Here is a 26,135-nt window from a genome sequence, read left to right on the forward strand (position 1 = left end):
TTCATCTTATGTTCACTTCATGCAGACAGTCCATCTAGGTTTTACTCTATACCCATATCACTTTTGGTAATCGTTATACAGCTGGCATTGTGACTTAAGACTTCAATTTTATATTCTATTTTTTTGTATTTAGTAAGCACTGACAACAGACTCAGGTCTGCACAAGACACAAAATACAGTTTTCTGCTCCAGAGAGCTTACAATCTACACAAGATAGACTTAGACTAGTCAGGACACCCAGAAAAATGCAAAATTTGGGTTTTACTAATGCATTGCAAATTACTATGATTAATGTATATTCCAATATAACTCAGTGTCCTCTACTGAATTCATGGCCCCAATGCGCTAGGAGCTGTGCAAACATACAGTAAAAATCAGTAACTTCCCTAAAAAGCTTCCTGTCTTAATAGACAAGACGGGCAAAGGGAGGGAGAAAGGAAGTATTTCCATTCTACAGATGGAGAACTGAGGCAAAGTTTCAGTATGTGACTTGACTGACATCACACAGGAAGACTATGGCAGAGCTGGGGATTAAACTCAGATGTACATCACCTAATGGCAAACCAGTTCTGTCCACAAAGACTTGCACTGTCTCCATGAGAAAGCCTAGATGGCCAGAACGGTGAGGACAGTTGATGTATATTTTCCATGAAACATTTTTTGTCAAAGCAGTGTATTGCCTTGATTGATAATTCTGGTGTGTATACATATGTGTATACTGCAGTGAAGATCCAGTTTTCAAAAGCAACATGCACCCCAATCTGTAATATGAATAATAGCTTCTTTTACAGCATTTGAGGATGAGGACAAAATGCAACATCAAACTGACGTTATCGCCGTTTTTAGTGTCTGCAAATTCAGGGTCATTTCACTTCATCACAGACCATTGCTGGTCAGTGGATAGGACATTTCCTTGGAATTTTTTCATTTTAATGTTTGTATCTCATGAGAATGCAATATTGATCTCCATCTGGCCCTGCGATCTGTGGATTTTTAATTATGGGTCCCAGAAAACAGTTTCACCATAATGCCTCTGTAATGGGCATCTTATGGCTGAGGGAAAGGGACCTGTAACCAAGCACTCTCTAGAGAGAGACTGAGGCCGAAGACGTCGATTTTTAGACATTTCAGCACTAGGAAGACTGAGTCCCAGGATGAAAGTCCTGCAAATATATGCTGAAATCAGATCCCGAGCCTTATGAAAACATATAGATGGGAAAAGGAGGAGGTGTGTTAAATGAACCTAGCCAGATAGGGATATAGCAGACTTTGTTTCCTCTCAGTCCCCTACAGAAAGGAGGGGTGATCAAGCCCGAGGGGTTAAAAGCAGAAAGAAAGAGGAGCCACAGAGTCCTTCCCAGGGGAACCGGCCTGTTTTCCCCAAGACAGAAGACCATGGTCACTAGGTTATATGTTTGAGTCATGTTCATCTTCTGCTGCAACAAAGCAGCAACATTTCAGTAGACCCTTTTAGTGTTAAGACATGAGGTAGCTAAAGTTTTCTTTCATTGCATCCGAGCGGAGGGTGCGTCCTCTCAGTGCCCCTCAATGGAAAACCTGGTGATTGCAGGTGGAAAGGACATGGCCCATTTTCTGAGCAGGTAGGGGAGCATCTGAAACACAGTCCAGCCACCAATGAGAAGCGCTTGTGCGTTCCAAGACCAACTAAGGAGACTGTGGCCCACAGTTTCAAACCGGGTGTTCAAAGTTAGCCCCCTGAATCAGAAGCCTGAGGGCTTACAGCTCCTACTGAAGTCAACTGCCTAAATAAGCAGCTAGATGCCTAGATTTCAAACCTGAGGGGCTCTAATGCTCACACAGGCTCTGGCTTGTGTGACTGTGGTGAAAACAGGAGTGCCACATCAGCACTCATCACAGGCTAGGAGCCTGAACACTTTACTGAGGTGCCCAGGATAGGAGCCAGTGTCGATCATTCACTCACTAGGCCTCTATGCAGCCCAGCTTGCATGTCAACCTAACAGGTCTTAGTTTTGTGATGTGACAGTCTATTGAAGCCACACTTGTTATTTACAAGCCCACAAGTTTTGTTCTCATTGGGTGGGGAGCAGCCCAGCGCTGGCATTGTAGGCCAGTTGCCATAGTGCTCGAGAAGGGTTTGACTGTAGTTCTTAACTGGTGCCAGAGCTCACTGAGGAGGTGATACTCTGCCCAAGGGTGCATGGGGAGGGGCACCTCTCACTACATCTGTACAACAGGTAAAACCAGTGCTCCCCCCAGTGCAGCCATCCAAATGCACCGAGGGCAGATCCCTGGCCTTGGTCCTCCCTGGGCATAGAAAAAACTCTTCAGGGGCCATCCAGATGGCCAGCAATGCGAACTGAACCCTCTGCACTCCACACTATGCCTGGCCTCTGGGTAGGTGCACTGGTGAGGAAAGGCTCTTCCTTCTCGGGCACTCTAGGGTAGGAGGTGGCATCAATTTGCTTTGAAGCTTTCTTGCGGAGCAATCAAAAATTACAACTATATTAAAGAAAAAGGAGAGCGAGCAAGATCCTCACGTTGGTTTCTCAAGACCACAGCTTGAGTGCAGCCGTTTATTACTCATGTATTGCACACGGAAACTGCAGTGTCATGTTCAAGTGCCGCAGCCAATGATGGTCAGTGGGATTGGAAAAAGGCTCACACGATCCACCTATTTCAGCTCTCCCCTTCCACTCTCCCTTGGCCAACCGACAACATTTATACCCACTGCAAGGAAAAGCACAATAATTAGGAGAAAAAGGCAGCGTGAGGGAGCACACTTCTTTTCAAACCCATCATTAATCCATCTAACTGATCAACCAAGCTCTTTAAAATAGCAAACATTGCCTTATTGGAAGGCGCTCAGACCCCACGGGGACGGGTGTGGTATAAGAACCTGACCAGAACAGAAAAGAAAAAGGACTCTTCACATCTCATAGAATACTTACCATGGGCTCATTTATTCCATTACAGTAATGTGACCACGGCTGGTAATTTTTGGTTTCTATGTTTGAGGGGAAAAAATGGAGCCTCTTGATTTTAAATGAAACAGAAAATCTTGCTAAGCTATATTATTAAAACTTAAAGCCACATGCCACTCACTGGAGCAAGAGAACTTGGAGACTGGAAATCATCACACTCCTCAGAATAATTATTATTTGTTTTACGGTAGCACCCAACTGAGATCGGTGCCACACTGGGCTAGGCACTGTATGTAATATAAGAGTCTCAACACATAATGAAAAAAGCTTTAAAATCTCCTAGATAATTTTAACCAAAAATAACCATTGCTGGGGTTTAAGTTCTACTTCACCTGTAGTGGGGATCACAGATTGAGGGTGTAGGAAAAGTCTGTCTTGTAAGTCAAACTCTGCAGTGTGTTAAAAAACGTGGTGGAGGTATGTTTTAAAATGATTTCCTTACTGCATTTTACATTGTGAGTGCCAGGATTTATTTATGGTGAGGGGGGTGGTCCCAGTCATGTGCTGGCACGCAGCAGTTCCCTCACTAAAATGGCCCAATTAGTCAATCTGAAAATGATTTTGGAGACAATGAGCCATCCTCTCATGGCTATTCTAAAATTGATGCGATTATAGTACATTACAACACCCTCCTCGAGAACTACAGGAGTAATGGGATGTCACTCGAATGGCAAGCTAGTACCTGTAGATTCACACCCTGATTTGCTGCGCACTAGCGTTCTGTGTAGACAAGCTCTGATCAACAAAATTCATGCTGTTTCTTGTACCAAACAAATGGCATGTTACCCAGCCCAGAAAGGACAAAGGAGTTGTCCTAGGTGACTTTTAAAACACACAAGCCACCCCCAGCAAAGTCAAGAAATTATGAAAACATGTAACTCAAGCACTTCTTTCTTTCTCTCTCTCTCTCTCTCTCTCTCTGTGGCATTGTTCATTTGGTTAGGTAGTAGGCTGGATGTAATTTGTAAGGAGCGACCAAGCTTTGTAAAACCGGGAGGATGCTGAAGATGAAAGGGAGCAAAGGCTATTGTTCAATCTGAAATCCCTGTGGACATCAGATTAATGTGAACATGAATGGTAACATGAACTTTTCAAAGCTTCACTGCTTGTCAGTAAGACTGCAGCCCTTGATGGCGGCCTGACTCTTCTATAGCAGGAATTAGTCCGGTTTTCGCTTCCTTATCTTGTCCTTTTAGACTAATATATATAATAAATATTGTCCTGCCCAGCTTCACTGAATATCTTTCAGCTATAGGCTTTTAGTTTGTTGTAATTCAAATTCTTATTGTAAACAGAGAAATATGCCATAAGAGCCCCTTACTGACACTGATGAGGAGTTACTCACATCCTAGTCCCCTTGAAGTCAATAGGCTACTTGTATGAGTAAGTGCTTACCCATGTGAGTGAAGGTTGCACAAACCCACCCCACTACAAAAGCGTGAACACAATGTTGCAATAATTTTTCTAATATTAAAAATTAACTAGGGGACTGGATGGCTCAGCTGAACAGTAGCAGAACATTTCACCTCTAAATCACTGGTTCAAGCCTAGCCCAAGTGGCCAGTGACTGAAAGTATGAGCGGTAGGTGACTATTTGGTGATCTGTTGGTAGACTCAGTTTTGTTCCCCATGAACAGACATTCCAGTCAGAACAGACAATGTAACTGGTACCCTTGCATTGGCAACCTCAACAGAGAGCCCAAGGGTCCATTGGACAAGATGGAGACTGAATTACCCTCCAACTCATATTGTTTTATTCAACAGAGATGTACTAGGAGTGTGAATCTCTGGAAACTGGAAGTGGACAAAAATAAACGATTGGCCAAACTCCCTGCAAATTGAGACCACCAAGCTCCATAAAGGGGGCTGACAAAGCTTGCAAAGCTTAACAGTTTGTGCCTCAATACCCTTTCATCCACACATCCTCACACTCAAGTCCAGAATCACAGAAATGCCTGCTCCTTGCATCAAGGCCATTTTGGTTCCCTTTCTAAAAACTGTCAGATGTCTGAAAAAACTTTGAGCATTCATACATTTCCCCGGTTTGGGTAGGAGTACATGGGAGGAAGTTTGCTAACAATGCCAGATAAGAAAGAATATTTCAGGAACCGGAGTTGTAACCTCCACTAAAGTCCATGCATGATTTGTACTTGTGGGGTTTATCAGCTGTACAGCAATCCTTGTGTACCTTTGGCTAACTTTGTGAAGCGCACCAGATGTTTGCATAGGACAGAGGACATCAATATCTTTGGTGACCTGCATAAAGATTGTCAAGACTTTTGGTAAACTGTATAAAGTTTGCACGAGACCACCAGAGAATTCATATATACCTATTTTCAAGATGAGCAACTCCAAAAAATAAGCACATGAACGTCTGAAAAAGTCACACTGTATTCGATTGCATCAAGGGCTCTTGAATCAAACTAATTTGAACTTGGTGGGCCATTATTTCTGAATTACCATAGGATAAAAATTAAAATAGAAAACTTAAAAAAAAAGGGGAGGGGATTTTTTAAAAAAGGACATACGACATTTGAAAATGAGGATGCGAGGACAAAAGCAGCACTTCAGTGGAAACCTTCGTACAACCTGAACTAAGGGCAGAGTTCTCTATATGTCTCTGTATGCTAGATGTATGCCATACATGCCTGGTGAGGTGTGACACAATGACAATAACCATGATACATCACGTAATGTCATCTCTCGAAACATACTGGTCCAGATTTTTACAAGGTATTTAGGTGTTACTGTGCTTGGCGTTGCAATGCCTCACTGATTTAGGAGCCTAAATATCATTTTTAAAGGGATTTAGGCACTTGCGGTTAAGGTTCTGAAATCAGTGAGGCATTGCAACAGTGAGCACAGCAACACCTAAATACCTTTAAAAATCTGGGCCATTGTCACTATTCCATGGTGGAAGAACGATCAGAAAATAAACATCGGTAAGAAAACCAGGAATATCCCAAATTTTCTGAACTTGTATTACTAGATGTTTAGCTTCCTGAGCCACTAAAAACACACAAATGAGGCCAAGTTGCACACTCTCATTATTGTGACTGCAAAACTTCTGAGCAGTCCAGGGTTAAGTATTTCAGTTACAGAGGTGAGACCATCGTAAAACTCAGATACTGTATAACTGCCACTGCAAGACAGTAAATTTGCCAAATGCCTCTGTGACCCCACCCTTGTAAATCAGCTTGTTAATCATTATCGTCACAGATGTGATAAAGTTGTTTTATAAGCCAACACTGAGGCAGTAACATTAACTACTTATGTAGAGGCTGGTGTATTTCACTGAAGATAATATTTATTAGAAGGCACTCACTTTAGGAACACTGGTTTGCCTAATAAACCGCGTCTGGAGCATTGGACAATCTGTTCCACTTCTCCCTCCATTGGATTTACATGTAGACACAAGTGAGGCACAGAGGAGATGGGGTAAGTGGTATGTAATCCCTAGAACAGGGGTTCTCAAACTTTAGCAACCCGAGAACCTCCATTTTGATTTAAAATTTTTCGTGGACCCCCAAGTCCCCGCTCAGCCCCAGGCCCCGCCCCCTTTCCACACCTTCCCCCAAAGCCCCACCCCTGCCCCACCTATTCCTGCTCCTGCTCACTCTATCCCCCCTCTATCCCCCCTCTCTCTGTCGCTCGTTCTCCCCCACTCTCACTCACTTTCACCAGGCTGGGGAAGGAGGTTGGGGTTCAGGGAGTTTGGGTGTGTAACTTACTGAGTAAGTTGTGGCTAAGGCACTGGGCTAGGATTCAGGAGAGGCGGGTTCAATTCCCAGCTCTGCCACTGACTCCTTGTGTCACCCTTGTCAAGTCTTGTACTCTTTCTATTCACTAATTCCCAATCATCTGTTTTATACTGTGTCACTTTCCCCACCCTTCACCCATCTTGCATATTTAAATTTTAAGCTAGTTAGGGCATGGTTTGTCTTTTCATACATGCATTGGTCAGTGCCTCGTGCAAGGGGCCATGAAGTTGGTTGGCACTAGGCGCTACTAGAATACGAATAAATAAAACAAAGGAGGTGTTCCTTTTGCATGTGTTTGAGAGCCGTGTTTCTCCTCTGTAACAGGCCGTATTTGAACTAAACACAAGTTAGCAGCTGCCTCCAGCAGACTTGGAGAAATGGAACTTTCCCATTACACAGGAAGAAAATCATAAGATTTAGCTCGATAACACAGCAACTGCCATAGGCATCTACAGAGCTTCAACACTAACTGGGAATAACCATCCATGTCCTACAAGTGCTGTGTGCAGGAGGGGGACCGGAGGCCAGGAATCTTAATAGCGATTGCTCCCCTCCCCCACACAATTCCCCAAGTTTAACCTGTCTTGCGGAATGACTTCTGCTGCAAACTAATAACAAACCCAGAGCTGAGACCACCACCCCCAAGGAAATTTAGCAATACACACTGGCAAGATTAAAGAGAAAACAGAGTCAATTCAATTAAACATTCGTCGCTAACTTGCTTTGAGATGCCTTGCAACAGGCAAGATGCACTTGCTTCCTTATATAAAAACTCTCCCTTGCTGCACCTGGAAACCCTCTCTGAGCATACAGCACTGCATGGCCCTCCAGTGAAATGACACACAGTCTCCTCTTAGGAACAGGCCACGGTGTTAAAATGAAATTCCACCTAAGGAAATCAGTCTATACCTTTTGAGATGGGGAGAGAGAACAGGAAAAAACCCCATAAGGTCCACCGATAATGAAGATCATCTGCGTCTCTGTAACACGCAAGCATATAATTTATTGGAAGAGTGGGGAAAAAGAAAGGCCCTCATGAAGCACGTCCATGCAATGCGGTGAAAAAGCTCAAGCTGACACAAGGAAGAAGGAGCCAAAGTGCCTCAGAGTAAACAGCATGGCTTGAAACTGCTGGTGCCAGATCCACCCTGAGCTCCACAAGGTGACTCCTGTGCCAAAGCTTCTCCCTTCACATTCGTGGCGTTTCATTCCCCCAGCCTCTTTCTTCTTTCCCCCGAGGTTTCAAGTGGGGTTGCCAACTTTCTAATCGCACAAAACCGGACACTCTTGCCCCGCCCCCTGCCCCACCCCTTTTCTGAGGCCACGCCCCGGCTCACTCCATCCCCTATGTGTTGCTCGCTCTCCCCCACCTTCACTCACATGCTCATTTTCACTGGGCTGGAGTAGGGGTTTGGGGTTCAGGAGGGGGTGAGGGCTCCAAGGTGGGACCAGAAATAATTGGTTCAGGGTGCGGGAGCAGGGGGTTGGGTGGGGCTGGGGATGAGCGCTTTGGGGTGCAAGAGGAGGCTTGGGGCTGGGGGTGGAGCTGAGGGGTTCAGAGTGTGGGAGGGGGCTCTGGGCTGAGGCAGCGTGTTGAAGGGGGTACAGGCTCTGGGCTAAGGGTGCAGCTTCTGGGGTGGGGCAGAAATGAGGAGTTCAGGGTGCAGGAGGGGTTCTGGGCTGGGGCAGGGGATTGTAGTATGGGGGGAGTGCAGGCTCTGGGATGGAGTTTGGGTGTGGGAGGGGGCTCAGTGCTGGGGCATGAGAGGGGGTCCGGGGTGCAGGCTTTGGGAGGGCGTTTGGATGAAGGAGAGGGCTCCAGGCTGGCCCAGGGGGTTGGGGTGCGGGAGGGGGTGCAGCATGCAGGCTCCAAGAGGTGCTTACCTCGGGGACTTCCCAGAAGTGGCAACATATACCTTGGCTCCTAGGCGTAGGGGTTGCCAGGCGGCTCTGCATGGTGCGCATTGCCTCCGCCTGCAGGCACTGCCCCCGCAGCTCCCATTGGCTGTAGAGCCGGCACATGGGACGGGGGCAGCACGTGGAACCCCTCTAGCCGCCCCTTCACCTCGGAGCTAGAGAGACATGTTGCTGCTTCTGGGAGCCGTGCAGAGCCAGGCAGGGAGCCTGCCAGCCCTCCGCCAACCGGAGCCACCAGGGTCCCTTTTTGACTGGACGTTCCAAAAAAACCCCGGACACCTGGCAACCCTAGTTTCAAGGCTCCAAGATGGCATCACTACATGTAATTTCCATCACTCCTGAGTGTTCTCCCATTCTTGTAGTGGGGATGAATAATACGTGGCTTTAAGAAGCAGGTATTGAAACTAAGGTCAAAGGCTGTGTTAATCAAACAAAACAAAGTGCACTGGGAATTTACATGTTAGGGAACGGAGAACAATTTCCTTAACTTGAAAATGTGTGCATGTGCGCGAGTGCGCGCGCACACACAAATACAGAGGATGCACCTGATTTTTTTAAAAAAAAAAAAAAGCTAGGATGCAATTAGATGCTCAGCTGTATATATATATATATATATATATATATAATATATATAATTGGCATGACTATGTTTTATGACTGACATTGCAAACAAGAAACATTTCCGCCTAGCACAGTGGTGGAACCATTTGTTTGGATCATCTTATTTTAAGGGGATGCCTTTTGGAACCCAGCTGTTCCCAAGACATGACCTACCCGGGTAGCGAAAGATCAAGGACATTGCACCACAGGGCGTCTCAGAAACCTCTACTGTTGATGCATGTCCAGGTCACCTTCTAAAACCTTTTTGCCTTTATCTCATTGAAGGGGACAAACCTGAAATGATACTTGCATTTTAGTTTTTAGAAAGGGTCCTGAGTCAGTGACTTGGCTGGACAGGCAATGTATTATCTGAGGGATAGGAATGCAGTCAGAGCCCAATCTTTCAAGCTGTGACTCCGAGTTTGCCGTATCGGGCCCTTGGTTCTGTGTGGCAAATAAGGACAAAAACCACAACATAACATAAGGTGCAGCTGTCACTGTGGGGCAGTCAAACTTCCTGGAATGGAGACGCAGGATGAGCCAGTGGTCAGGGCTGGTCTGGGACTTGGGAGACTGCATTGAATTCCCTGCTCTGCCACAGACTTCCTTTGTGACCTTGAGCAAGTCATCTAGCCCTTTTGTGCCTCAGCTACCCATCTGTAAAATGGGGATAATATCAGTGCCCTACCTCACAGGGGTACAGTAAAGATTGTGAGGTGCTCAGATGCTATGGTAATGGAGGTAGATGGAATGAAAGAATTTGTTTTGCAGAACGGTTTCTCTATAAGGAGAGGTTCACTGTAACCAGGTTCACAACTGGAATCCTTTGAAGCAGGGCTTCTCAAACCTTTTCCCAGCATGGACCATGTTTTTAATACAGAGATTCCCATGGGTCACCTCTCCCTGCAATATGCAATTGTGAAACATCCTGGTGGCACCCACAGCAATGCTTACATTGATCAACGGCATAAGGGGAAGTAACGTGCTCTGCTGTCTTTCATATGGTCATGCCGGTGCAAAGGGGGAGCCAGCGCCATGTGTCGAGCCAAACAGCACAGCCTGGAGCCTCTGAAGCAAAGCATTGAAATCAACAATCCAGGACATTGCTTCTACCCCCTCCGAAAAAGGGGTTTTGATGCTGGTTCAAATCCATCCACGGTGGTAGCCACCAAAAGCTGTTCACTACCTGGTGGCTGTTCGATGGCTAGAGTAGAATGAGTGTGGACTCAGTCTGGTTCCCTGTCAACCAACGTTCACATCACAGTAAATACCACTCTCATTAGTATTCATTGTCTCCCCTTTTGTACAGGCTCAATAAGGATAACAAGGACTTTCCCATATCTCTATCTACTGCCTTTCGAAACAATGCAGGGGACAATGTGGGGAAGCTTGTATTGCCGCTAGCCAGGGTGTACCTGAAAATAATTCAGTTTCCAGAGTTATCCATCCAGCACTTTGCACAAGCAAATACAGTCACACTGTTTTTTGTTTTGTTTTAAAGAAAGTCTCATTACAGCAGGCTGGTCCCACTGCATTCTCCCCACACGATGGCCTGGGAGTCTGACTACAGATCTAGTTTTTAATGCGCTGAATATAGTTTCGAAGCCCTGTTGCAAATTCGAAGCCCTTTTGTTCTTTTAAAAAAAAATAGCCAAGACCTTGACATATCTAATTAAACTCATATCCACTCATTTGCCAGGCCATCATCTACCACAATGACTTTAGCCTCCTTCGTGATCCAAAATTCTCTCTAATCGTAAGATGCCTTCTGCCGCCTGACCAAGTGTACCAGTCCTGTTGCCACTCTGAATTACAGCAACTCCCTTGTTCCCAAGTATTGAGGTAAAAGGAGGAAGCCGTCCAATCTTGTCATTACCACTAAATGTAACTCGAGCTGCCAGCAATTTGGGAAATTAATACTCGCCTGAAATATCAGATGCTCCAGAGAGTCTTCTGCTCGGCATTTTGTGCTGGCCCAGCTGAAGGAAGTCTCAGAGATGGCAATCTTTGAGGTATAAAGTTTTCAACCACACTGAAGTGGAGTAACTGTGGCAAGGAAAGGAGCCCTAGACACAGGAAAATGTCTGAGAGGCTTAATCACTAGCGAGAGGCATGGTGACTGTTTTGGAGGGTGATCTGATGGCAGATCATTTAATTTTTATGGTCATGCACTCCTCTATGTGTGTGTTTATGGATGCAGTATAGACACACGCATGCTGTATAAACAGGTACAATACATGATAATGTGGTGCATTTAAAGGGTTTTTGGGGACAGCTGCATCACTCACGAGTGGCAACGCCAGAGGGGATTTTGACAGCACCCTCAGCACCGCTTATTCTGTGGAAGCCACACACTTGTAAAGAAAAACTATTTAGGAAAGTTAGGAGAGTTCTTGCTTTGTTTTTGTGTGTGTTTGTTTTTGAAGCCCTGTTTTTTGTATCCCTCCATTTATAAAGTTACTAATTGTCCTAGTGTGCGAGCCTCAGAGGAAGCCATAAGCAATGCCATAAACACACAGCCATACACTATACCAGAGAAAGCTCAGTTTTGCTGGTGCAACTGCGCCTCTATTAATGGCTTTTGCCAGCACTGCTTTCATCAGGGATTACATCTCCTTTTGCCCCTGACCAATAGAGTTAGGCCAGAAAAAGTCTGTGGTGTACGGATTGCAAATTTTATGGGAAAAACGTGTGTTTTAGAGTTAGTACCTGGGGTGGAAAAGGAGATTGCCATGCCTGGGTTTTAAAGACACTAAGCGCTGCATTATAACCCAACCACATGCCATTTCTCAATAACCGTACTAGGATAGAACAGTCAGACATGCTGAAGGATCATGAACTGTGAGGAAAAAATAATTACAGTTCCCCACTCTCTGTGATCCTGGAAACAGTTCTGCAATTAGCAAGAGAGATGGACAGGATAGAAAATCTGGCCTTTCCAGCAAAAGATTTGAGATTGTTAGAAAAGTGAACTGGCCCTGAAAGCATTTGTATTGCTCCTCAAAAGCGCTTCTAGCTCGGTCAGCACAAGACACTGGAGCATAGCTCAGGTGAGATGCAGGCTTTGGTAAAGCATTTTTTTCACATTTTTAGTTATTAGGCAATATTACATTTATAAAACATTTCAACAAAAGCATAGGAATTGCCGTACCAGATCCGAACAATTGTCCACCTAGTCCAGTATCCTGTCTCGGACAGCGGCTGGTACCAGATGTTTCAGAGGAAGGTGAAAGAAATCCCCATAAAAATATTTAGCCATAGGGGAAACTTCTTCTGAATACTAGTCAGTTAGTGTTTGTTTACTGTATACAGGCTTCTTAATTTACTGGCATATCTTGTTGCTTTCTGGGCCACCCCGGTTTATTGAGCAGATATTTTCACCTGAGCTGTTTGTAATGACACCTTTGTCTTTTTCCTGAATGGTTAAAGTTAATTTAGAACCCAGCAAATGTCAAGTAGTGAGAACTGTATCAACCGTCACAAGAACTACATCTGCTTAAAAATCATCACTCATAACATTTTAGGTCAATATTTGCCACTTACTACCGGAACGTCCCCTTATCTAAGTCTTTAATTGGTTGGAATAGCCCTGGATAAAGTAGCTAACAGAGATTTAGTGATGTTTTAATAGAGGCCTCATTCCTGACTCACACCAGATTACTTCTCGGGGGCTTATGAAGAGTGATGGCTGGAGAGCGGACACACACCATAGACAATTGGGCAGATAGGTGAGCTGTCACACTTTGTTTTCTGCTTGTTAAATCTGATGCTCTTAATAGTTATCTTGCCTGTGAATGCCTGTGTGAACAATGAAGAAGAGATCAGGCTTGGGAGAGAGATTATGAATACATGCTGCCCAAGCTCCTGTAGCTGGGCTAAGACTAGCTGTAAGATTGGGTTGTCTAAACTGGGGCACTGTTTGCTATGAGACCTTGATTAAAAAAAAAATCCTTCCTGTGAATAAAGAAACATCACTGTCTTCTCTTTGGGTAAAGGGTAGGCCTGCCAGGTTGCTACATCTGCACTAGCTGTGTCTGTGAATGAGCAAGTGGCTAGCATAGCACTATCCCATTAGGAGTTTTGGCAGCTTTCCAAAACTAATGACATATTACTTGGCTGTTTTCCTTCCTAGGCTAAGCCCTCCCCACTAGGCCAGCACCCATCCTTATGGATCACAGCAATAAAAGCCCCCAGACAATTAGCTAATTACAAGTAGCCGAAGCCTAGGCTGTCACCCAAGTGTAATTGTAAAGCACATGTGTCAAAAAGCCAAAAATGTGCTGAGAACTTAAAAGCTGGTCAGTAACACAGAGCAATCCCAGGGATGATGAAACCTGGTGATAGTTTAAACAAAAAGAGCTCTCAGGCAGGCTTGCAGCTGCTTCCATCATTTCATACTGACTCAACAGACATTCTGGGCTTCAGAGTGGTGTTTGAGGTTACTGTTTATGCTGGCTGCGTTGATCTGTGTTTGGGGGGTTGTGCTGGGACATTGGTGTTGATCTTTGCAGGTGGTAAATGAGGCGCATGTGAGGTGGTGAGGAACTGTGTGTGTTCAGGGTTATCATGTGGTGTTGGGTGGGTGGTTGTGTTCATTTGTGTGGGTGGGTGGTTGTGCTGATTTGTGTCGGGCAGGGGATTGTGCTGGGAGATCTGTGTTGGTGGCGGATGGACACATAGAGTGGCAGATGGGCCAAGTAATTCACAATCTCTGTGTAGTCTCCCTCATACAACCAATGAAACTGTTCCATACAAATTAACTGTACAGTAAGGGTGGGGTATGTTGAGTCAACTCTGATATCACAATGCTCCAGGACTCTTGGCAGGGCATAGAGACACGCCTTACTGCAGCTGTACACAGCATGGGGGTACATTGGTTAAGTCAAAATGGCTGAGAACTTAAAAATGGACGGTACAGACCACACATCCCAGTGGTGATTGAACCCGGTGATATTCTGAATAAAAAGAGCTCTCAGCCATGTTGCAGCTGCTCCCTTCGCTTCACACGGAGCCACACAGACAGACAGAGTGGCAATCCTGAAATCTTACTTTCAAGATGCTTGTTTGTTATTTGTACTGTGGTAGCACCTAGAAGCACAAGTCAGACACCATGACCCCCCACTGTACCAGGCGTGAGTCTTAAATTAGATTTCCCTCTCGATTATATTGTGCATCACCATCTTTACCTCAGGTAAAAATGAATTTTCATTCAGTTCTCTTCTTGCACCCTCAAATTCAGCGTGCAAACAACAGCCCCCCCAGATAGCACATTTATAAAAACACAGCTGTCCAGCAGAGAGAGGTTTCTTGTTTTCTGGGCATTTTAAAGAGCCCATTGCAGGGCAAATACATCAGACTATGGCTTGGAGTCACTTGGGGGGAGAGGGCACCATTTCAGGAGATTACCACTCCCTGGTTTTCTAATTCACTCACCATGCCTTATCTTTCTATTAACCTTTAATAAACCTTTGGTTAATTCCCCCAACACACACATTCTACATGATAGCAGGGCAGAGTGTTAAAGCAATCCCAGGACATAAGGAAATGAGCAGGGGAGGAATCAAAAATAGGGGAAATATTCGGGCATTTAAAAAAAACACACACTGGCAGCCAACAACGAGCAACAATGGCAAAGTACGATTATGGGGGCTAGACAGTGTCTTTAAGGGCACTAATGCTCCTCTATTAGCTCCATTCTTTCTCTCTCCTCCCCATCTTGGTTTCACTTTGACAGAAATAGGCAACCTGACTTCAAACGTAGAGACTCTGAAATGAGGAAAAGACTCTCCAGGCCAACAACAAGGATACAGCTAGATTAAAAGCTAAATCCAATTTAACCCACCCCAGCAGAAACAGTAATTGAATTACACTGCCTCTAACCATGATAAATTTGGGGAGCCGGGGGGTAGGAGGATTGCAAATACAAATAAACACAAAGAAATATGTTGGAAGGAACTTCTAAATAAATGGATGCATTGTGACTCCTGCCCATCCCCACTCCCACAGGAACTTTGCTAAGATGCTGATTGCTTCTAAATCTCTACTGCCAATGTTAGGAACTGATTAAGCAGCTTACGAGGCACTGGGGGCGAATAGACTGGCTCACCAGGGAGACTGACACTTCTGATTTAAGCAGTTTGTTATTTCATGGTTTGATTATGAAAGAAGAGACAGCAGCAAATCCTGAAAAGCCACGAAAGCAGTTTTATTCCTCTGATGACTGGCTTTTTTAAAAATGTGGAATTAGTCCCATCCCACAACTGCACCAGCCCACAAACTACTTGTTGCCTCATCTTTGGGTCGCTGTGTATTTGCTGCCACACAAAACTTGGATTCTCCCAACTCCCCTCAATTCCTATTGCCAAGCTAATTCTTGTCATTCCATTTGTCCCATGCTGAAATACGGGTGCTGCATAGCAGACTATCCGTTTAGCTTGTTTAGCATAGACTGAAGCAAAGAAGTGTATTATTGGGACACACCTGGCTGATTATCGATGGCTACAGTAAGCCAAGATGGCCTGATTTTAAGTCACCTGTCTGGTTAATTGCCTCATTATTATTTATTTGTTGCATCTCAGAAGGTAACACATTTTTTGTATCACACCCAGGAGCCCCAGGCACTGACCAGCTCCCCATTGTGCTGGGTGCTATACAAACACAGAACAAAGAGACAATTCCTGCCTCAAATCTATGTAAACATTACTAGTCACACTAAAGGGTTAAACTCCCCCAGGGGTTATTTCTACATTTTAAAGCAATTTCCCCTTTCCTTCTAGGGCAAAGTGAACACAATGGAGTGAAAAGAAAAGGAGTACTTGTGGCACCTTAGAGTCTAACAAATTTATTTGAGCATAAGCTTTCGTGAGCTACAGCTCACTTCATCGGATGCACTGAATGCATCTGATGAAGTGAGCTGTAACTCACGAAAGCTTATGCTCAAATAAATTTGTTAGTTGCTAAGGTGCCACAAGTACTCCTTTTCTTTTTGTGAATACAGACTAACACGGCTGCTACTCTGAAACAATGGAGTGAAATACCAAAATCCAATCTAAACATTATGGTGACCACTCTGAAGTAGAAAAGGCAAGAAATGCAAAGTGAAAATGAGAAATGGGCTCATATGAAAACCCCCAATTCAAAACACCCCTGGTGTTTTAAGTGGTGCTCAAAATCCATCCCGAATCCAGATTTTTAAAGCGGCTCCTGGGTAGAATTTTCAAAAAATGCCGAATCTGTTCTCTATATATAGCATTTGTACTGGTATAACTATATCAGTTAGGGGTGTGATTCTGTGCTGCTGCAGTTATACCAGCACGACGCCTAGTGCGGATCCAGTGACCCTGTATAAAGGTGTGTTACACAGGATAAAAAATTCATAAGGGATAAGCCATAAAGCAGCATCTTCCTGCCTCAGGATGCGAATAATCCAATAGCTGGTGGGGCTAAGGAAAAAGTGTTCTCTTAGAAGGTGTTTGATGGCATGTGCTACCAAGGCCTTAACTACTGTATCTTAGTTATGCCTGCATAGCCCCATAGTGTGGATGCAGTCTACAGTGACGGAAGGGATTTTTCCTTCGCTGTAGGAACTCCACCTCCCCAAGCAATGATAACTAGGTGGATGAAAGCATTCTTCTGTCTATGGCTAGGGTTAGGTTGGCATAACTATGTTGCTCACGAGCAACATAGCTATGTTAACCTACATTTTAAGTGCAGACCAAGCCTAACACATTCAAAACTGTGGAGACAAGATGGAGCTGTACTTTAAGCAGATATGAGTTAGAATCATAGAAGAATCATAGAGACCTCAGGAAGAGACCTCAGGAGATCATCTAGTCCAACCCCCTGCTCAAGGCAGGACCAACCCCAACTAAATCATCCCAGCCAGGGCTTTGTCAAGCTGGACCTCAAAAGCCTCTAAGGATGGGAGATTCCACCAGCTCCCTAGGTAACCCATTCCAGTGCTTCACCACCCACCCAGTGAAATAGTGTTTCCTAATATCCAACTTAGACCTCCTCCACTGCAACTTGAGATCATTGCTCTTTGTTCTGTCATCTGCCACCACTGAGAACAGCCTAGCTCCTGCCTCTTCGGAACCTCCCTTCAGGAAGTTGAAAGCTGCTATCAAATCCTCCCTCACTCTTCTCTTCTGCAGACTAAATAACCCCAGTTCCCACAGCCTCTCCTCGTAAGTCATGTGCCCCAGCCCCCTAATCATTTTCATTGCCCTCCGCTGGACTCTCTCCGATTTGTCCACATCCCTTCTGTAGTGGGGGGACCAAAACTGGATGCAATATTCCAGATGTGGCCTCACCAGTGTCGAATAGAGGGGAATAATCACTTCCCTCGATCTGCTGGCAATGCTCCTACTAATGCCGTTGGCCTTCTTGGCAATGAGGGCACACTGTTGACTCATATTCAGCTTCTCATCTGCTGTAATCCCCAGGTCCTTTTCTGCAGAACCGCTGCTTAGCCAGTCGGTCCCCAGTCTGTAGCGGTGCATGGGATTCTTCCGTCCTAAGTGCAGGACTCTACACTTATCCTTGTTGAACCTCATCAGATTTCTTTTGGCTCAATCCAAGTTGGCACTCAGGATCCCCCTTCAGCTTCAATTAACACAACTCAGCAATGAGTATAGACAGAGATTCTTGAGGGATGACTGGGACAAGCTAACCTTGTTTTGTCTGGAGCTACCCAGGGAGTTTAACACCACACTCATTAATACTTCTGCGACTGCGTTAACACACCTCAATTTCCCAGTGTAGACCAGGCCAATATGGCATTTGCCCCACAGCTACTCTACCTAGGTTTCCACTCCATCTCTCCAATGATGCATACATACTTCCTTTTGGTTACACAGCCACATGCGCCATCGGGACTAACTTAAGCCATGTCTACACTTAAACTGCTACAGTGGCACAGGCAGCTGTGTTTTTTTACCGCTTCAGTGTGGAAACTCACTACAGCCACGGGAGGAGCTTCCTGTCACTGTAGTTAATCCACCTCCCCCAGGGGAGATAATGGATTGATGGAAGAATTCCTCGCGCTGCCTAAGCCGGGGTTAGGTCAGCGTAGCTATGTCTCTCAGGAGTGTGGATTTTTCACACCCTTGAGAGATGTTGCTGTGCTGATGTAAGTTTCCAATATAGACCAGCCCTTATTTGTGTGGTCCAAACCCTGTTGTCTTGACTCAGGAAGAGGGATTTTTCCTAGTATAAGGATTGCAGAGACTTGTTGCTGGTTCCAGGATGCACACACGTGGCATAAACCTTTGTTTTGGCGCTGAAACATCCCTGTTTGCCAAAATTTGTATGCCAAATGACAAACCTCCGAGAGATTGGGATGTGTAGCGAACTCCACCACAATTAATAGCTGGGGAATGCGTGTCATTCTTGTCATTCGCAAAGGATGGGAAATTACTGGGCAAACAGAAGAAAGGTACAATCAGCGCAAGAAACTTACCTGCTGTAGGTCTGCAAGGGAATACAGGTGGATCTGCTGAAGGAGGTATTCTCTGGGGAAGATTCTGAAAAGAAGGAAATAGATATGAGTGGACATAAAGCTTCTGAGAGACAGACTCTTCTCTGGAAAGTTCCCAAACCAGGAAGATCTCCAAATTCTTCAGACATCATTGGGAAATTGTACATTCTCTTCCAAGGACTCTACACAGTATTGATGTTCGATACCGTGTTAGCTAGGGGTTGGAGTTATGTTACCCTCCCACGCATCAGCTGCTTGCACAATATTCTTTTATTTGCCATCCTCACCTTCTCCCAGGGAAAGAATTAATACAGTGGGAGTCTCTGTAGTTTTTCTACAGCTGTCAGGGAAGCATGTGCAATGATAGTTACAGAAGTAGAAACCTCATACTGTGGAAAGAAAAAGCCTTTCAAACAAAGAGTTGACTAATAAAAAAGAAATCATTCAATGTTTCTGAGGCTTTGGTAATAAAGAACTGGTCTGCACTAAAAAGTTGTACTCGTATAACTATGTCAGTTAGGGGTGTGATTTTTTTTAACCAGTAAAAGCCCCAGTGTGGATACAGTTATACTGGTATAAAAGTGATTTATGCTGGTTATAGTAATTATTCTTCCCTTACGGGAGTAGCTAACCCCAGCATAACCAATATAATTACATCCAACCTAGCAGGAGTTGTACTATTGAAATTATACTGGGTAGAGCGGTAAAACTTTCTAATGTAGACAAGGCCTTATTTTCAAATCAGACCAAATACACACTTCAAATGTCCCATGCTAAAAATTAAAACTGAAAATCAAAGTAGTAAATTTGTGAAGCTACATTTTTATGAATCATACCTGAGCTCTGAACTAGAGGTATGGCTCTGACCTACCTTCCTAGGGACTTGGTATGATTTCTGGTCATGGTCACTTACTTGGCCTTCTCCGAGAAGTCAGAGACAAGGAACAGGCAATCTATAAGGTGGGTCTCTCTCTCTGATACAGGGCATAGCACTACGCTGGATTACCAGGCCAGAGCTGGGCAGGTCACCTGTCAGTAAGTAGTCAGGGAGACAGTGTTGCCTAGCGGCTATCTACCTGGACTGGGACTAAGGAAACCTGGGTTCTATTCTTGGCTCTGCCACTGGCCTGCTCAGCGACCTTGGGCAAGTCACTTCACCTTTCAAGTCTCAGTTTCCCCAGCGATAAAATATGATCACCATACTGACCTTTACAATGTGCTTTGAGATCTATGGATGAAAAGTGCTATGTAACAGCAGGTATTATTAAACAGTTCATCCATTCACCTGTGTCATTATGTCTACTTTTTGTTTCCCCATTTTGCAAGTTAGTTATATTACAGCTGGCATGGGGCTTGTCTACACAACAAGCTACTGCATGGCAAGCCAGGATGTGAATCTGCAGCACACCAGCTTGCAGCACAATAACGTCCTGTATGGACATTGCTATGCAGCAGTGGAAGCCCTGGAGTGCGCTGGGTGAAACTGGGATCCAAATTCACACTTCATCAATGGATAGGGATGTGCAAATATGGAGTTTTCATTCAAGCCCATCTCTACTTTACAACAGACTTTCATGGGTTTTATGCAGTGTTTCCCCTCCGGTGTTCAGGGAAGAGTGAAGACTGGTATCATCTGAGTAGGATCAAGGAGTTGCAAACAGTGGCCAGTGCAGTCAGTGGATAAAGATCAAGATCATTTGACAGGGAAATAACCCTTCATACTCCTGCCCCATGGTGGGTGACTGGGGATGGGAAATAAAGACCAAACTCTTGTACTCCTGTGGATCACACCATTATTACGTAGCATTAGAAGAAAGCAACTTTGGCAAGAACGGATCGATTGAGCTGCCTAAATCTTGCGGTCTGGAAGGCAATGGGGCACAGAGAACTGGTGGAGATGACTGCCACACTTTTAAAGCAGGAGGTATTGTGGGAAATCAGAAAGGGTGAAACCCTCCATTCCACATGGGAGGTCCAGGAGCACTAGAGAGCTCCAGTGATTTACTGGGAGCATGAAGGAAAAACAAGCTGCTAGACAAAGTCATTCAAAAATGTTAAGAATCCTGTGAACTACTCAAGAATGTTATTTAGGAAAGGCAAATTTTCCTTACAAGAAACAAGATGTCAGATAAGACCATGGACCCTTCTGTTACAGATCTGTGACATGAAGTCTTGTGAGTCTGAGCAGATAATAAATGGACTAATTAGCGACTGAATTACTTATTGTAAGAAACAGACTCGACTTTGCAAAGATCTGCGGATATTTGCAGGGCTAGTGAAAGCTGTGGACAGGTTTGTTCATCTTACCAGAGATAAACAATTTCAGTTGTGGGCTAAGTAATCCCTATATGTCCCTCAGCTACAGGTTAAGGGTCAGCCACAAAAACGTTTTCCAAAAACTAAATCCAAGGATAACACTGCGCTTTGGACTTGTCAGTAGTAGATTATAAAACTGATCACTAAGAAGTCAGCATTTTGAACCAGCTAACAACATTTCAGTTTAACTAGAATTTATTTTATTAACACGACCATATTCTTCTGATCACGCAGGCAGACAGTCAACACAGTAATAACGTTGGCAGGAACTGTATTGTGTGTTGAAGTCTTTACAGCACTGCTTCTGCTAAGAAAAATAATTAGCTATTGAAAGGTGGTATTTTTCAGGTCATTGAAAGTCAAGTCTGAATCCCCTGTTAGACAGTAGTTGTCAATGACTGATATCAATGAGTAGTCATAAGATCCCTGAAGTACAGGCAACATTTTATGTCCTATAAACACTCTCTCATATGTGACATGTAATAAAAACCAAAGTGAGGACTGACTCCACTTACTAGTATGTCATTATTTAAGGTGACCTCAGCCAATCGAGGCCAAGGTGACAGACATTCCTTTCCTGTTCCCATCTCCCTTTTTTGGGTCATGGATTAGTTTGCAATTTACTCTCCAAAATTAATGTGCTTACTGTTATGTGCCAGTGGCCAGTGCTGGAGAGAAAGCGAAATACCACCCCTTCCTCCCAATTCCATCTTGAGAGAAAGAAGCTGGTATGCCTTCCAGCTCTTAGGTAAGACTAAGACACATACACACACACACACACAACAACATAATGCCATGAGCATGTGAAGAGGTGCTCAAGTGAGAGGAGCATTTATTTCCATTACCATAGAAACTGGGCCACGGAAAAGCAAAGATGGTCTGGTTTCATATTTGTCCGATCTCTCTATTGATGATAGAAATGTATTCTTGTTGAATCGGGATGGAGATGAACAGCTGAGCAGCTAAAGCATGTATCTGCAGCAGCACCGCAGACTGCATTAGAAAATGGTAGAACCTGAGCCTTGGAGGGGTCGAGAACGTCCTGTGTGGCACGTGGGACACCCTCAAATCCCACCGAAGCTGAGAAGGGTTGAGGGCACTCCATCTGGGAGGCTGCAGCCTTGGAAAGGGTTTAAAAGTGGGCGGCACAGTTCGCGCACTGGGCAGTTTTAAACAAATGTGTTGTGACCGTGTTGGAGCTGAACTGGGGGGCGGTTTCAAGCACCCAGTGCAGCACACAACAGCACAAGGGAGATCCAACCGTGGGGCTGCACTACGTCCATTCGGCAAATTGTTTAAATTCTGATTGTGAAACAACTTTCCAAAATGCTTTAGTTTATTAAACGGTCTTGTACGACGTGTCATTCCCTCCTTGCTCAGGTGCTAAGGGGCTCCACAATTAAATCAAGGCAAAAACAACACCATCCTTATTAAAACGCAAGCACTGAAAACAAACTGATGAGGCTTTAATACAAATAGAAGGGTGGGGGAAGAGTGAATGGGGAAGAATAAAATATAGGGTCAACACGGATCATATTCATAAACTAACATTTTTGAACTAAAAGAAGCAATCTTAAGAAGTCCACCATCAACTTGAAAAATCACACTTCTCCCTCAAAACTGAGCACCTTCTATAGAGACAACACATAATGGCGGAGATGGCGATACCTGAAAAAAATTAGTGAAAAGGATCTACATTATCTATTAGCCAGGATGGGCAGGGATGCTGTCCCTAGTCTCTGTTTGCCAGAAGCTGGGAATGAGTGACAGGGGATGGATCACTTGATGATTACCCGTTCTGTTCATTCCCTCTGAGGCACCTGGCATTGGCTACTGTCGGAAGACAGGATACTGGGCTAGATGGACCTTTGGTCTGACCCAGTAGGGTCACCCTTTTTAGAGTACTCAGAAGAGAAGGGCTTCTGGCAGCCAGCAAGCCAGAATCTTTAGCTAGGTTCTTTGAATATTTACCTGATCCTGAACAATAAGTAATGTACATCATAGCATGTTCACATTTTATTGCAACTTTGCATTAATAAAAAGTTAGTGACAGATGTTTGCTTTGTGTATGTAACAGTGTTTTGGATATAGTCTGTTTCATTGCTCCTGTGTAGGGTCACTTACATCTCAGTCCTGCAAAGACTGAAGCATGGGCTTGGATCTTTGCAAGTTCAGAGTTCTTATTTTCTCCCTGGACACAAAGATTCTTTATAAACATCAAAAATGGGAGTGGTTAAAAACTCTTATAAAATGATGGTGAAAGGAATATCAAAATATTCAGGTCACCCCACTTTAAAGGATGCTCTACAGGAATTTAAAAAAAGTAGTCAATTAAAAAAAATTAAAATCAACTGTGTCCTTTTCACTCAGCTTTCAAAAGTGGGGAGACCAGAATAGAGATGGGGAGACAGATGGCAAATTCCACATCAGCACGTCCTGGGGCTCACCACAGCAAAGACCTGATCTCCTGCTGCCTCGGGATCTGACACTGGGATACCTGAAAGGCAAGTAGTATCTGAGTGCAGCAGCACACTAAAAACTTGTCCTATGTTTTTAGATAAATTGGAGACACAGTTCAGTCTCATCTACACTGCAAGATGGAACTGTGTTTTTATCTGCACCAGAGGACTGCTCTGTTGTAACTGGATCGTAAGTCACGGTTAAGTTTGCAGAGTACAACATAAGTTCAATGCTAACAAGTCTTTTACATTTGCCACTTCCCAAGAACAATGAAATCAGAAGTCCTGTTGGTTTAAAAGTCTCCACAGTGTTTTACCATAACCTGCTCGAAACAAAAGCAGTCAGTGCAAGGAAAGCGAACCTTAGGAGACGGTTAGCTCCAACTGAAGGGAATAATTTAGCATTCTATGCAGTCTTCTAAGTTTCCCAGTTGGTGATTTTTTTTTTACAACACTGTGTAATCTGCAGAGCACCAGTCATGCAAGACATTTCATCCCTGCCCTTGGTGTGATCTTATCAGGTAAGTATCTGCACAAACAAAAGCTTATCTTGTAATGTCCTTCTGGAAATAGAATCACTGATAAGTTTTTGCTTTTTGCATTTAGGCAAAGTTGCTGTGTTTGTAGCCAGGGTGCTTTGTTAGCAGTAAGTAATCGCTCTGCATTTAAAGTCTGTTTATCATCAGCTCCAGTAATTTTTCTCCACTAGGTTTAAATACCCTGACAGCTCTGCTAAAGCTACAGAAAATTAATCTGCCCCAACCTGACACTCTAACTGAAGTACAAATGTGATAAGCAGAGCAAACTCTTCTTTTCACACTGCAATCAAAAGAAATCAAGTTAGGTGGCAGATGGGCACAATCAAGCCCTTTTGTACCAAAGAAGCCCACTAAGAAGGCAGAAAAAACAGGTTGGCATCACTACTTCATGTGCCAGCCACAAGTGTCTTGTTTGACCAGGTTTAGAATTTTTTGATCTTAAAGTTGGGGCTTAAACCATTTCCAGATCTCTGTGATGAGGAGGGGGAGAGGAAGCAGGGAGGAGGATTAAGAGGAAAAAGTGCGATTCCTAGGTCCTATTTTTCCTAATAGATGTTTGAAAACCCTTAAAACATGAGAATAAGAGTGGGCAGAGGAAAAAATTTTTTAACGTGACGCAAGGTAGATCTTATTCTATTCTCAATCATACTGTGTCAAATTTTTCAGTAGTCTTATTTAACCTGAACAATTACAGGAGAATTTAAGTTAATTTCCACTCATCCCAAATATGCATGCAGGATAAAGAACTGCATTAGGCTTCCAAGCAGATGCACTGGGTCTTTTTGTTAGATTTTATGTCACAATTCATCTGGAGTGCAATTTGTCAATAAAATTAAGGTACAGATTAAGGAAAGCGTGGTGTTTTTCCCTGTTGCCAACTCTTGTGATTCTACTGTGAGTCTTTAGCTATGTGAAGGAGTACTTGTGGCACCTTAGAGACTCTAAGGTGCCACAAGTACTCCTTTTCTTTTTGCGAATACAGACTAACATGGCTGCTACTCTGAAACCTGTCATTTAGCTATGTGGTGTTCTTCTGAAAGCCCCAGCTCCCGCAGTCGTGTTATTAAGGGAGAAGCTCAACTTAAATGAAAGTTTGTGAGAAAAGCTGGTCAATGTGATCCTTGAAGACTTAGAAAACAAAAAGGTAAATAAAGACCCAAATTTATTATTTGAATCTCATGATTTTTAAGCCAGTCTCATGATTTAGAGGGGACTGACTCATGGTTGTTGATTTCTAGAGACTGTCCATACTGGAGCATGTAAGCAGCTTCACACATACCGCCTACAAGTATTTTGTCTAATTATCTTTTAGACAAACCACCAATCCCTCGATATATTTCATAGGTGAGGATGGTTAGATGTATTTCAAAATATGTCGGTGTACGATGTGGATTGCCCTATCAATCCATTACATCTGAAACTCACTCATTTTAGAAACAGTAAGGCAAACCAAACTGATTTATATGGATTTTGACCAGGCCCATCAAACTTAGCAAATGGAAACTGTCATTGATTTCAGATAATGGCTACCCATTATTACACCCATTGCAAGCTGGAATGTTAGAAATCTATTTGCTCTAGCCCAGACTGAGCTAGTAGTGGAGGAGTTCCGGAAATTACAAGTTTCCTTTGCTATCATACAGGAGACACACTGGCTAGAGACTGTCGGAAACTCGAATTTCCTTTACTCCAGACAGACAAGTGGGCAAATGAAGCATAGGGATGGGATTGCTGTAATAGTGGACAAGAGAACAGTTACCTCAATGAACAGCTGGAAACCAGCATCTGAGCAGATTGTCATAGCAACATTTACTAATGTCTACAATAAACCATGCATAACTGCGATCTGCATTATGTCCCAAGAGAAGCAGCAGCAGCAGAAGAAGAGAGAAATGGACTATATCAGCAGACAGCATTGTAGATGAGATTCCTGATTGTGACAGTATTCTGATCATGGGAGATACAAATGGAAAGGTTGGTAGCAGGCAGGATAAGTAAATGAATAATGCTGGACCACCCGGCTTTGGGACAACAAACAATAATAGGAGAAGGTTACGAACTTGCGGTGCAATACACAATCTGATTATTGGCAGGACTCGGTT

At 44.0% G+C, this 26,135-nt stretch overlaps 1 protein-coding gene across 3 annotated transcripts in view; it reads right to left on the bottom strand.

Annotated features, from left to right (window-relative positions):
- The window catches only part of PLEKHM3 (pleckstrin homology domain containing M3), a 137,758-nt gene that overhangs the window by 41,761 nt on the left and 69,862 nt on the right, over positions 1–26,135 (bottom strand). For all 3 annotated transcript variants that reach the window (XM_043505656.1, XM_038422576.2, XM_043505654.1), the window contains one exon: positions 18,702–18,765. In XM_043505656.1, the coding sequence (XP_043361591.1) occupies positions 18,702–18,765 (64 nt within the window). The remainder of the gene's footprint in view (positions 1–18,701; positions 18,766–26,135) is intronic.

The sequence above is a fragment of the Dermochelys coriacea genome, chromosome 11 (assembly GCF_009764565.3).
Source record: "Dermochelys coriacea isolate rDerCor1 chromosome 11, rDerCor1.pri.v4, whole genome shotgun sequence".
In the NCBI taxonomy this organism is placed as follows: Eukaryota; Metazoa; Chordata; order Testudines; family Dermochelyidae; genus Dermochelys; species Dermochelys coriacea.